The sequence below is a fragment of the Bos mutus genome, chromosome 23 (assembly GCF_027580195.1).
Source record: "Bos mutus isolate GX-2022 chromosome 23, NWIPB_WYAK_1.1, whole genome shotgun sequence".
NCBI lineage: Eukaryota > Metazoa > Chordata > Mammalia > Artiodactyla > Bovidae > Bos > Bos mutus.
In genome coordinates, this window is record NC_091639.1 from 31,575,212 (window position 1) to 31,589,585 (window position 14,374).

At 39.3% G+C, this 14,374-nt stretch overlaps 1 protein-coding gene across 9 annotated transcripts in view; it reads left to right on the forward strand.

The window, feature by feature from the left end:
- The window catches only part of SUPT3H (SPT3 homolog, SAGA and STAGA complex component), a 414,689-nt gene that overhangs the window by 286,333 nt on the left and 113,982 nt on the right, over positions 1–14,374 (forward strand). For all 9 annotated transcript variants that reach the window (XM_070361261.1, XM_070361263.1, XM_070361256.1 and 6 more), the window contains one exon: positions 13,258–13,333. In XM_070361261.1, coding sequence (XP_070217362.1) covers positions 13,258–13,333 — 76 coding nt within the window. The remainder of the gene's footprint in view (positions 1–13,257; positions 13,334–14,374) is intronic.

Sequence of the window (14,374 nt, forward strand, 5' to 3'; positions counted from 1 at the left end):
TGATTTCAAAATATGAAGTTAGTTGGTTGTTGTTTTTTTTGAAGCCACAGAGGTTCAGTGACATCAGTGTCTTCATCGGTCAAATGGAGATGGTAATAATAGCTGACCTTCTGACCCCAGACAGTTCTCAAGAGAATCAACAAGTAAAGCAATACACATAAAACTCAAAAATGCTGCTCTTCTGTGCTGAGTCTTCCTTACTTGACATCACCGTTTTACCACCTCCGGTCTTCCCGTTCTTCTTGCTGCCAAGGTTGTCTTTGCTTCTTAAAGTCTTTGTGGTTACTTCACATAAGGTAAAGCACTGCCGAACATGACCAGTTACCAAAACAATTCTTCTTTCTTCCTTCCTTTGTAATCCCTTCCACACCCTCTGTGACATGCCTTCTTTAAGCCTTCTTTCTGAAAAACCCAGCCTAATGGCCACTGACATTTAATCAAATAACAGTTACGATACATTTACTCATGAGTAAAGGCTGATTAAAATTTGGGCACCGACATCTGAGTATGGGAATTTCATCATCAAATATCTTAATAGAAACCATTTTGTTAAATAACCATAATTATAGGTTTTACATTTATGATTCTAGGGGATTTTGCTGTTCTGCATTCTTTGAAGCCCAAGAGGCTATCATAGTTTTCAGGCTGCTTGAAATACTAATTTAAGTACATCCAAGGCTTCTTCAGAAGATAAGACCCTACGGGACTCTATCTTTCCAAGATTTTGAACCTGCAGTTATTTTAAAGGTGATTTCTGTTTTTGTTTAGTTTTTTTTTATTAGGTAAGAGTTTTTAAGGTAGGAGTAAAAATAGACATTAATTTTTTGAATGTGTAGATATTTCTGCTTTTTCCTGTTAATAATTTAAGAATTTTTCATTTATCACGTTTGAAACCAAAGCAGTTGGGATAGCCAAGATTGCTCTTGTATTCTCATCAGAGTCATATTTGGTCAAGTCTGTTTCTGGGTTTCTTCAGTGATTAAATCTTGGCATAGTCAGGAAATCCTTTTCTTCTTTTTGTTTGGGGTTAACTCATGCTTGCAGCTACATCAGTCTTTGTGGCAGATTTCTGTTGATGAACTTGCTCATTTCTGACTCACGAAAACAGCTCAGCCAATTATGAGAAAAGAAACGTCAGCTTGAAAATGGTTAAGAGCATTCTCTTTAGGGAAATAAACAATTTAATTTGGTTTGTCTTGTTTCTAATCTTAACTCAGATGGCGTCCAGTTGTAAAAGCCTATTTTTTCTTCTGTCACATAGTCCCTTGAGAATTTTTCCTAGACTGATGACTTTGTTTCTTCGCTGGTGCCTAATAGACTTCATTATTCATCTTTTCATAGTTTCTTCTTTTGGATTTTTTTAAAGCATGTGTGATTCAAATTTATTGTTGTACATGGTTTTTTACACCCCTATTTGTCACAGTTTTTTACAGCACTGTTTTCCTTCAGATGAAAATTACTAAATGAAAATTTTAACCATTTTATTAGAATACCTTCTTAGCTAGAGTACTTAAGGTTTACTATATGAAGTGCCAATTTTTAAATTATTTTATAAACTAAGAGATTGAAAGCATCAGCATAAATTGTAGGAAGCAGAGACTGAACTGGTTATTCTGATCCACCACTGAGCCAGTTTTCTCTGCTACTTTTCAACGTTTCCGGCAGCAATGGTGGAGCTTTGCAATAGGGAGTAGTGATGAGGGGCAAGGGTAGGTCCTGGAGTTTTCGTTCAGAAGGATTGAAAGGGGCAGCATTTGTTCTCGCCCTTGCTTTGGGAGCTCTGTGTTGTCTGTGCTCTACAAGTAAGCCTGCCATTTTTCCAACAGAGTGCTAGTGGTAAAGGACCTGCCTGCTAATCCGGGAGACACAGGAGACTTGGGTTTGATTTCTGGGTCAGGAAGATCCCTGGAGGAGGGCATGGTAATCCACTCCAGTATTCTTGCCTGGAGAATCCCTTGAACAGAGGAGCCTGCTGGGCTACTGTCCATAGGGTCACAAAGAGTCGGACGTGAATGAAGCGTCTCAGCATGCAATACCTCACAGTGATGTCAGAACTAAAGAGGAGTTAGATAGAAACGGCACATGAATACATTTTTGAAAGGTCACTGACTGATGTGTGGGGTGAGTTGTTCCTTTAGTATGGTGGCCATCCTGTGAGTCTCAGGCGTGGTGTGGCCCCTGTTTTGAAACCATAGGGTGGAGGCACAGTGCTCGTCCCGTGAAGGGCAGGCAGCGTGGGAGAGCCCAGTGCTTTCCAGGTTCTGCCCTGTGGGTTTTGGTGTTTGATTGAAACATACCTTGTAGAGGAGAAGGAAACTTGAAGACCCTTAAGACTCCTTCCCTCCCCTCCGTCACCTCCGCTTTAGCAGTTTCATTACTGAGGCTTCAGAGTAAAAGAACTGTCTTGACAGGAATAGAATATTAAAAGGCGGAAATGTCAAAATTCCAAAAGAATGAAAGACATGAAAAAAATTTAAGAGAAAGTGACAGGCATAGAAGACAGTCAGAGAAATTCCTACAGCTGTATACTGAACCCCCCAAAGAGGAGAACCAAATTAATGGAACAGAGCAATACTAAAAGCCTATAGTCCAATTATTGGTATATATAAAAGAGACAACTAAGAGAACCTACCATATAGCTCAGGAAACTCTACCCGGAGCTCTGTGGTAACCTAAATGGGAACAAAATCCCAAAATGAGGGAATTTGTGTATAAGTATAACTGATGCACTTTGCTGCCCACCAGACACTAACACAACTTTGTAATGCAGCCATACTCCAATAAAAAAATTTTTTAAGGTAGGAAAAAAACCAGCATAGACTTTGGATTAAGACAGACCTGGCTTCAGAGTGTACACGCCTCTTTCCTGCTTAGCAAACTTAGACGAGGTTACCTAATGTATCTGATCATAGATGCTTCATTTTAAAAACAGGAATCATATCTGCCCATTGCGATTATTGGAAAAATTAAAAGAGATAATGAAAAGACCAGTGTGCCACCCACACACACATAGTGGTGAGCCAACCAGCATTAGTCCTCTTTGCCTTAGACCAGTGGCTCTCAGCTGGTGGGATTTTGCTCCCAGCGGGACACTTGGCAATGTTTGGTTTTTAGTTTTCACGGCCCACAAAGTGGTGGGCCGATGGTATCAGCATCTAGTGGGCAGAGGTCAAGGATGCCGCTAAACACCCTTCAGGGCACAGAACAGACTCACAACAAAGAATTACTCAGCTCAGAATGTCAGTACTACCAAGACTGAGAAGCCTTGCCTTAGTATTAACTTTTCTCTATAAAGACTGTAGAAAGGAACTTCCGTGGCAGTCCAGTGGTTGAGACGCCACATCTTCACTGCAAGGGGCTCAGGTTCCGTTCCTGGTTTGGGGAACTAAGATCCCACATGCTTCATGGCACAGCCAACATTTTTTAAAAAAATAATTATAAAAGAATATAGGAAAAAGTATATATGGGTTTGTTCCACCAGTATTTATGCAACACTACTGTACGTCAAGCTCTGTAGAGACTGGGAATTCAGTACTGAGTTAAGTGGACGTCATCTCTGCCATCAGGTACCTCACATTCTAGTTGGAAAGAAATAGACAATAAAATAAGAGAGTAATATTACTGTGGCAGATGGTGGTAAGAGCTATGAAGAAACATGAAGCATAGTAATGGACAGAGAGTGACCTGAGGGAGCTGCTATTTTAGATTAAGTGGCCATAAACAGTTTGTATAAAGTGACTTTGGAACAGAGACCGAAGGAATTGAGGGAGCAAGCCGGACAATGATACGGGGTTAAGACATTCTGGACAGAGTGTAGTAAGTGCAAAAACCCTGGTATGGGAATGTTATTTGACGGTTTCAAGAAACTTCAGGATAGGCCAGAGTAACTGGAGTGAGGAGAGTGGTAGGAGGTGAGGTCGGAGAGTAATAGGGAACCAGATTGTGTAGGGGCTTATGGGCCATTCTGAGGATTTTGGTTTTTATTTTGTATGTGATGAGAAGCTGTTGGAAGTTTTTGTTTTAAATTTTACTTTATATTGGGAAGAATAGCTGCATGGAAGTTCTGATCACAAATAGCATGATCTGATTTTCAGTTTTTGAACGATCACTCTGGCTAGTGCTCAGTCAAAAGACTCAGAGTTGGGGATAGGAGCAGAGGAAGCGTGGAAGCAGGAAGACCCACAAGGGGATTATTGCAATAGTCCAAGGGAGAGGTGAGGACGATGGCTTGGACGAGAGTAGTAGGAGTGAAAGTGGAAGGTGATGAAAAGTCGTTCCAGGTATATTTTGAAGGCAAAACTCCTGGAACTTAGAAGGATTTAAGTAGCTAAAAAAATTTTTTACATATTAAAAAAATCTTCATTGAAAATACTCAGATGTATCACATAGTAACAACAGGGAAATTCCAAGGAAGGCTCTCTTGCTCTGTATAGAATTCCATATATCCTTGACAAGGATGTGAGGCCTTTGCTGCAATGACAGTCTCCCTGCTTCACAGGATTTTATTTTTAAAAATATGTAAGTGAAGCTGGCCTGAGTTCAGTACATATGTTGTACTGCTCAAGAATTTGATCTAACTCAAGGTTAAAGAGAAAGCATGAAGTAAATTTTGTGCAATAGTTGGAAAAAACATACGTATTTTCCAGTTGTGAAACAACCAACATATTTCACTATGTCCTCGTGTATTTGCTAGACTCTAAAAAGTCATGTCGACTCATCTGGATATTACATAAACCTATGAGAATTTCTAGAAGAATTATTCAGAATACCTAAAGAGCTTACATATATTAATCTAATATGCTCACTTTTGGGTATACAGCCAAATAGAAACCACAAAAAAGGTTATAGAATTCTCAATCAGGAAAATAAAAAAGAGGTCCATCTTCTGTCACTTTAAAGAGCTAGTTTGGGTGGAAATTCACATAGCTTTTTATATTATTTGCCAGCTCAGTTATTACAAAGCCTGTTTACAATTTCAGGGAAACATCAGTGAGCATTAGTACTAATACTGCATGAGAGTCTACAACTACACGTGGGCTTAGGTGGTTTGGTATTAAGTTAATGGGAAAAAATGATACCGTTGTTGCACGGCAGAAACTAACACAACATTGTAAAGCAATTATATTCCATTTTTTTTTAAAAAGTGATACTCTTCCTAGCACACATTTTATCCCAAGACAGGAAATGTTTTATTGAGAATAATTTTCTCCACTACTAGCTAATAAATTCAGATTTTAAAATGTGAAGCAGGCATTACCCCAATTTAAAATGTAGTATTTTTATTTTGATAACAACTATATTTTCCTTATATAATCATTCATGCTCATTCTTCATAGTTTAAAATACAGAAAAAAGAAAAAACTCCTATATTAACAGTAATATATTTAGACCCAGAGTACAGACCAAAAAATCCAATATTTTGAAACAACTCTATTATGAACTAATATCACAAATATCCTTCTGAGTATGTATTTCTCAATCACTGATGCTTTATACTTAGAATTACTGACTTATTTTTAGCACAAAAATTCTTTTTAAATTCCTTGAATGTTCTCCTAGAATCTACAGCTGTTTCTTCAGGAAACTTCATTTGACTAGTATAATACATTCTTAATACCTTGGGCATATAAAATTGGTGGATTATAAAAATCACTCTGGGGGAAGAAATCAATATCAATGGAAACCTTTATTTTTAGGCTAGGAAATATATTGTATCTTTAATCAGTTCTTCTTGGGCTTTCGTTGTGGCTCAGCTGGTAAAGAATCTGCCTGCAATGTGGGAGACCTGTGTTTGATCCATGGGTTGGGAAGATCACCTGGAGAAGGGAAGGGCTACCCACTCCAGTATTCTGGCCTGGAGAATTCCATGGACTGTACAGTCCAAAGGGTCACAAAGAGCTGGACATGATTGAGTCACTTTCACTTTCACTTTACTAGTTATATAATTCAGAGAAAGTTTTGGGTCAGGCTTAAACGAACTTTTGATTTCAAGGTTATATCAACCAGGATTCTGAACTGGCTCCCTTAACATCACAGTGACATTCTCCTTTCTCATCCTCCTTCACTTTCTCTGAGAACATATACCCCAACTAATGCTGTCTCTCTGTGACTTTCTGCCTCTTGAGTCACCGCTTTGATAATTTTTTAGCACATGGACATTTATTTAATGACCCTCTGTAAGTCAAGATTTCACTACTTTCCAAAATTTTTTTTTCCTAATTGTAATTCAGTTAAGAAAAAAATTTTTTAATTACTGAAATGTGTATCTGAAAAAGTAAAAGTTCCCTCTAATGTTGCTCCCAGAGATGAATACTATTAAAAGCATAATGTGTATACTTCCAGATGTTTGCAAACATTTTATGTATGTTGTGTGCAGACACTTTTGTGTTTCAACATAAATGGGATCAAGACACACAGCATTCTAATTCTGAACTTGATTTTTTTCAGTTAATGATACATTCTTGCAGCTATAATCCCTGAGGGGAGACAGAAGCAGCACACAGAGAAGTACATGGGGTATGATACCAGAAGAGCATGTACGGTTTAGAGGAGAGGAATCCACGTGACCTGGGATCTTGAGGGAAAACTTGCTAAAGCAGTTGGTAGATCTTGTTGGCAAATTTGGCAGAGGATTATGCTGAAAGGAAAGGAGCTAAGGTGCCATGGGGATGGGAGAGGGGATGTCCAGCACAGTCATGAGGGAGGGGCAGGGGATAGCTGAACATGGCAGATGTGACGAAGGGTGACCTCTGTGCCCAGGTCTTTTCTCTTTGTTTTTATTTAAAGTGATTGTATCCAGATGGGTTGGGAGAGTTAAAATATTTGGAAGGCACCAGCAGAACCCTCTTGCAGTCCTCCAGGCCCAAACTGTTGAGCACTGCAGTAGGCAATTAAAAGCAGGGGAATCTACCAGATGTTTTGCGGAAACATGCTAAACTCTTGGGAAGGGAATCCAGTAAATTACAAACTGACCCAGCAAGCAGAGCCAGCACTCACCTGGTCACCAGGTTGCCTCTGCAGTAATCCAGATAAAGCCCCATAACCTTTCTGGACCTCAGATTTCTTGTTTACAGTGAGTTGGGGATGTATGTGGTTTCTGAAATTCTTCAGGATGCCATGGTGTTTACTGATCTTTGAGTCCCCTTCTGCTGTGGACAAACATGAGCACCGTCAGCATCCACAGTTCATGTGTTATCATGTTGCTGGATGCTGCTGCAATCTCTCTGTATGTAGCTTTCAAGTTCAGCAACTAATTCCTGTCTAACATAAGGTATTTGGTTGGTTACCATTGGCATTTAGCATTTTCCATCCAGAAAGGACTTTGCAATTCACTTGTAAGACTTCTTTTTTTTTTTTATTCTGTCTTATATTTATTTTTTTTATTTTTTTAACTTTATTTTATTTTTAAACTTTACAATATTGTATTAGTTTTGCCAAATATCGAAATGAATCTGCCACAGGTATACCCGCTTTCCCCGTCCTGAACCCTCCACCCTCCTCCCTCCCCACCCCTCCCTCTGGGTCGTCCCAGTGCACCAGCCCCAAGCATCCAGTACCATGCATTGAACCTGGACTGGCGATTCATTTCATACATGATATTATACATGTTTCAATGCTATTTTCCCAAATCTCCCCACCCTCTCCCTCTCCCACAGAGTCCATAAGACTGATCTATACATTGGTGTCTCTTTTGCTGTCTCGTACACAGGGTTATTGTTTCCATTTTTCTAAATTCCATATATATGCGTTAGTATACTGTATTGGTGTTTTTCTTTCTGGCTTACTTCACTCTGTATAATAGGTTCCAGTTTCATCCATCTCATTAGAACTGATTCAAATGTATTCTTTTTAATGGCTGAGTAATACTCCATTGTGTATATGTACCACAGCTTTCTTATCCATTCATCTGCTGATGGGCATCTAGGTTGCTTCCATGTCCTGGCTATTATAAACTGCTGCGATGAACATTGGGGTACACGTGTCTCTTTCCCTTCTGGTTTCCTCAGTGTGTATGCCCAGCAGTGGGATTGCTGGATCATAAGGCAGTTCTATTTCCAGTTTTTTAAGGAATCTCCACACTGTTCTCCATAGTGGCTGTACTAGTTTGCATTCCCACCAACAGTGCAAGAGAGTTCCCTTCTCTCCACACCCTCTCCAGCATTTATTGCCTGTAGACTTACGGATTGCAGCCATTCTGACTGGCATGAAATGGTACCTCATAGTGGTTTTGATTTGCATTTCTCTGATAATGAGTGATGTTAAGACTTCTAAGTGTCATCAAAATAAGATTTTTTTTAAAAATTCAAGGTAGAAGTGAAAGCAGATAAGCTTTCATCTTGGTTTAAATGTTATGTTCTGTGATTCTGTGCTGCTGAAGAAAGTCACGTGTCTTGAGAAGCCGCCAAGAGATATGCCAGTGCCTAGCTTCTATAACCTTTACGTATGCGTCAGTGAAAGCATGAGAGAATTTGAATGGAACTGCGTGCTACAGAAGGAATCCAGCCTCATACCTCAAACTGAAACATGCAGGGGCAAATGGTGATTGTCATTGCTGTCATTGAAAGTGTTTTTCAAAGATGCAAGCAATTTCTCATCAACTGAAGTAAAAACTTTTCACTGAAACTGCATTAACAAATATATACTGAGAGTCTGTTGCGTTCAGGTACTGAACAAATTATACTACATACTACATTTGTAGGGATATTTGCTCCCCTGTTTTCATTCAAGTAGGACCCAGAAAGTAAATTCACCTGCCTTGCAATTCTGCCTTCTGTTTTACAATAACCAGAAAGACCAGTAAGCTTGATAATGAGGTGAATGATTGTTAGCATGACTATTCTCTTTTACCTTTTTAAAAAGTGATTTCATTTAGATTTTAAAGCATTGTTGGGCATTTGAAGAGTTTAGAAGTAATTCTTTCAAGGTAATAATTCTTTCAAACGTATGCCCCTACCTGGTAATGCTTTGCTGTGTTGTAGTACTGCTGCTGAGTCACTTCAGTCGTGTCCGACTCTGCGTGACCCCATAGACAGCAGCCCACCAGGCTCCGCCATCCCTGGGATTCTCCAGGCAAGAACACTGGAGTGGGTTGCCATTTCCTTCTCCGATGCATGAAAGTGAAAAGTGAAAGTGAAGTCACTCAGTCGTGTCCGACTCTTTGTGACCCCATGGACTGCAGCCTACCAGGCTCCTCCGTCCATGGGATTCTCCAGCCAAGAGTACTGGAGTGGGGTGCCATTGCCTTCTCCAATGTTGTAGTACTAGTAAGGTTCAATTTCAGAAAAGCCTCTGAGTATGAAGCATGTTGTTATCAATGTTCAGAGCACTGATGATTCCTAGAGAAAGGGAGGAGTGGGTACAAGAGCCAGATTAAGTGGAAGATGAACTGGACTTGTAGATACAAAAGCATGAGTAATGCAGACGTGACCTGACATTCATATGAGAGTCTTGAGATCAGGAGAACGTGTGTCATTTGAGGATGTTCAGGATGAAAAAAAGCTGTGATTAATCTGCTAAGATTATTTAGTGATAACACCCCAGAGTAGGACATTCAGGACCGCCCCCCCCCCACCAAGATTTACCTCTCACTTTGCCTCTTTATTAACATTATGCTTTAATTTTTTTTAACTTGTCTACATCTCAGTGTGCTCAGCTTGTAAAATGGAGCTATGAAAACTGTTTATCCTAAAGGTTATTGTGCTGCTCTATGTAAAGAGCAGGCATTGTTTTTTTTTTGATCATGTTACTTATTAGGCTTATGATTTTTCCCCCCTTGCATGTTTTTGCAGAGATTTCTTAAAGTTCCAGGAATAGAAAAGGGACTGCCAATGTGCACTTTAGTGTGGACTACAGAGAGTGCTCTGAAGAGAAGCAGAAGGGAAAGTGGAATTAAGATAACACAGAAAACAAGAGCCAGCCTTAGTTCATTGTTGGCCAACATCTTGTTTTTTATGGGTCTTTGGCTTCAAAAAAGTTGCCTACTCTTTCGGAAATTTGTACAGTTGGATCACAGATATTACAGTTCCTGATTGTAGATCAGCCAGCAAGGATTTATATGCATTTCTTTTGCCTCAGTTCACCTGTCCATCTGCCCAGCTGTTTAGCCAGCCAGCAAATGCTTACTGAGGCCCAGGTGAGTCCAAGCTAAGCAGTGGCCAACACTGAGATTAAGGAAGCAAAGAATATGTAGTCCATGAAGGTTAGATACCTTCTGACTTCCCAGTGTTTAAGGTGATGGTGTCAGATTAGGAGATAGTATAATCAGATGCTAAACCATTTGGATGCTTTCATGAGGTCACATTTGTCCCCCTTTTTTGGTTATTTGAAACAATTCCTTGGGAAGAGAGACAAGTAAAGAAAAATTAGCGTGAGGGGCGAATCTGAATCATCTTCTTCATCCTCAGCTGTCAGTAAACATCTCTAATTTCCTGTTGATCACACTTGACCACGCTGTGAAAAGCATGAGTTTCGGTGTCTCATCACGTGTATTCCAAGGGTGTTAGTAGGAGTGCTTCCCAACCCCTTTCATGTTGTGAGGCACGTAGAAAGTGATAACATTTTAAAGCGATATGCCACACCAAGGTAAGTACAGGTTTCCTTGGTGGCTCAGCGGTAAAGAAGCTGCCTGTGATGCAGGAGACGCGGGTTCCATCCCTGGGTTGGGAAGATCCCTTGGAGAAGGAAGCAGCCAATCACTCCAGGATTTTTGCCTGGAGAATCCCATGGACAGAGCAGCCTGGCGGGCTACAGTCCACGGGGTCACAGAGAGCTGGACACGACTGAGTGACTGTGGTGGTGGTTTAGCCGCTCAGGGCCTCATGATTTCATTTTCTTAAGAACAGTTTGGGCATGTTGGTGGCAGTGACTCCATGATACATTTTAGGAAGATAATGTATAGAGGATGATCCCAAAGAAAAATACTGGATTAAAAACTACTGTAGGTTTGAGGCAACTCTTTATAATAAAAAAAAATCGGCTGCTTCAAGGAATTGAGAGTCCTGGACTTCAATTCTCACTTGATCACCTTTGGCAAATCATTGCTCTCTGAACCTCAATTTCCTTATCTTTGAAATGAGAGAGCTTTCTTAACTTCTTGGCTAAGATCAAGTATAAAATGAGGGAGACTGAACAAGAATTTTAAGCTGCTCTCTAGCTCTAATATGCCATGATTTTATACTGCCTATAAATCTTTGCTGTGGAGTCCACTGCTTCGCATTGAGTGTTTGCTGTATGCTAAGCACTTGGTGAGTAATTTCTATACATGGTCTAGTAGCTTCATGGGCTCCCAACCAAAAGTTTCTGCATTGATGCTAAAGGAATTGTTAAAAAAAAATACATCAACTGTCACTGTCTAGGCCTGCCTGTATGTAGGTGACAGGTCTTGAATGTTCAACTTCTAGAAGAAAAGTTAATATTAAAAATCTCATTAGGAGCTTTTTATGTAGTTGTCTGAGTCCTTTCTGTCTAGTGTGTGTTTGGTGGGTGAGGCTGTCTAGCTGGAGGGTAGCAGAGGAGACCTGGAGAACACATGGATAATCAAGGACTGGCGGCATTATGGTAATTTGCCCACAAGGTAGACCAATTATGGTAGCATTTGTTTATTCCACAAGTGTTTTATTCTCATTTACCACGTGTCAGATATTTTCTAGGAGCTATAAATTCAAACCTGAGAAGTTCCTGCTATAGTCAGACACAGACAGTCAGATGTACATACCGACTTGCATACATAATATATACATGCATTAAAGATATCAGTCTCAGAGGGAGGGTTTTTTGTAAAAAAACACATTGGTAAATAATTTGAAATGTTCAAAGCACATAAATTATCCTTTCCTTGCTTCCCATTTTCCATTAGTAAATGTATATTGAGTCATGTATCAGATACATTAAAAAGGACAAAACTAAATTGCATCAAAAAAATACTTCTGAGTACATAAAAATTCAGTAATATACCCTTCCAGAAACATGATCAGATACATGCACACCAGGATACATGTACACATACATGCATGGCTGTGGGTGTAATATTTACTTGTAAGTGTCAGAAAAGAATACTTGAACCGAGAGGATAGAGAAGCCTGGGTTTGTGTCAGTACATATATATGTTTGTGAGTATGTATCAAGGAGATTAGGAAGGAAAGACGAGAAGGAAGGAGAAGAGGAAGAGAAGGAAGGGAAAAAATAATCGGTGGTCTTAGAAGGAACCACAGTAGTCAGTAAATTTTGCCTTAACACCGCCCCCCCCACCAACACACACACACACACAATCTTTTCTGTATGGCGCTGCAGCTAGATTGTTGGAATTAAGTTGTCCGCCCACCCAAATCTAACAAAATGCAAAAAAGAATAATTTCAGTTCCTAAAAAATATAAAAATACCCACAGACATTAGAAGTGGTACTTAATGTACTCTACCAACTGTGATAAAGAAAACTTGCTAAAAGTCCTTCCAAAGCAGAAAAAATTTTTTTTAAATCTCAGGGAATTTTTTTCCTTTACTGGCCAGAAACTCATTCCAAGAAGTACCAGCCTGTCTCATTTCAAAATGCTTCCTTTGCCAAGGAAGCGGAAGCGGTCATATTCTTTCCCACCAAACTATGGATGAATTATAATTATCCTACCTCTGGTGGGACAGTGAAGCAGCAAACATCTGCTATACTGAATCCAAAACCCCACGAATGAAACTATACCAAACTGTGAATCATACCTGGACGCAGATTAAAGGATTTGTGTTGTGTTTACCTTTTTCTTGATTTTCTTTGCCATTTAAAATATGGATTTTTTAGCTCTGGCTCCATGTTCTATGGGGAAATATATGGGTTCCATTTGTTGACTCCTATGTTAATGTTGAAAAACCTTAGCTTTAAGGCAGATGGATAGTAAAAGTTAATAACAGATTTTCTGTTTAATTTGTTATCACCTCACAGTTATCTTTTTCTTTAAGAGGACGGTACAGTTAAAGAAAATTCAGAAGTGCACAGTCTAAGTAAGGTCCTTTAGTTTTTTTTTCTTCCAATATAGTAAAATTAACAGAGGACTGGAAAATGGTTTTTTAAACTTTACTTATAAAACAAGCGAGCTTCAAAACTACTGTTACTTAGAAAATTTTGTGTATCATGGTGTTTAAGGTGGTACTAAAGTATTCACCTAAAGTAAGGAAAGGAAATGGAATTTATGCTCTTGAGTTTTAGCTGTGAAAACATATAATACTCCGCTTGATTTAAATTTGGGTGTGTGTCTTTTTATTTTCATCTATTAGAGAGCAGAAAGACAAACTCGAGTTATGGATTCAGCTCAATATGCAGAATTCTGTGAAAGTCGACACTTAAGTTTCTGTAAGTAAGCATTTAACTTGGCTTCATTATATGTTTAAGAGATTATGTGTTACAGATACACTAAAGTACAACACAATCTCTGTTCCTTAGAAATTGGTGAATTTAATACATGTATGCATAGTTATAACTGTTATGGAAACAACCTCTGCATTGTAGGGGAACCCATAAAAGGTTTTAACCCACTCTGCTGTTTTGCAGTTCTAAGTATTAAGAGGTTTTAAAGGATGCTGGTAATACACAAAGAGCCATGTTAATTATTCACGTTACTTTTAGTCAGAAAAATTCCATTTTTCTTAATATTCCCATCTAACTTTCTTTTTCGGTTTCTTAGTCATGTTTGCACTAGTACTGCCGGTTGTGCTTGACCGTAGTGGGCTGTGGTAGCACACTCATGACATTTAAAAGCCCGCAATGTTAATAAATACCGAACTTTCCCTTCGCGCGTGCATACTCATATTGCCACAACAGAATGTGTCAGCAGTCTCTTCTGTCTTCGTCTGTAACCCCCTGCTGTAGGCTGTGTTCCCTGTTAGCCAAGGTCATTAGTCCCCACCTTGTACCTTTGGTAAAACGAGTGCCGCCCCGCCCCTGCACACAGCTCATCAAGAGTACATAAAGGCTTGTGATAAACAGTGGACCAGACTGTGTAGGAAAAACATCCTTACAGCAACAGTTCAGGGATGACTAAGACTTGCAGGGTAAAGGTCAAAGAGTAAGTGTGATGAAAAGTCCAGTTAAAAAATATGACAAAGTAGCACATGACCCTTGTCTGAGAAATCATAGACACAATGGTGTCTTTAAACAACAAGCTATTATGTGGTCACAATAACAGCGTATTCAATTTGGAAAAAGAAAATGAGAGCTTCATTTATAGATCATAAAGTGCAAATAAATGACACATTTCAAACAGCACCCCATGTAAATGTCAGGAAAATATAGGACAACATGTTTGGGGAGGTTTTTTTTTTTCTCCTGACTAAATATACTTTGCAGTCTGACTAACAATTTGGCATCATACATCTGTGAAGCATTAAGTAAATG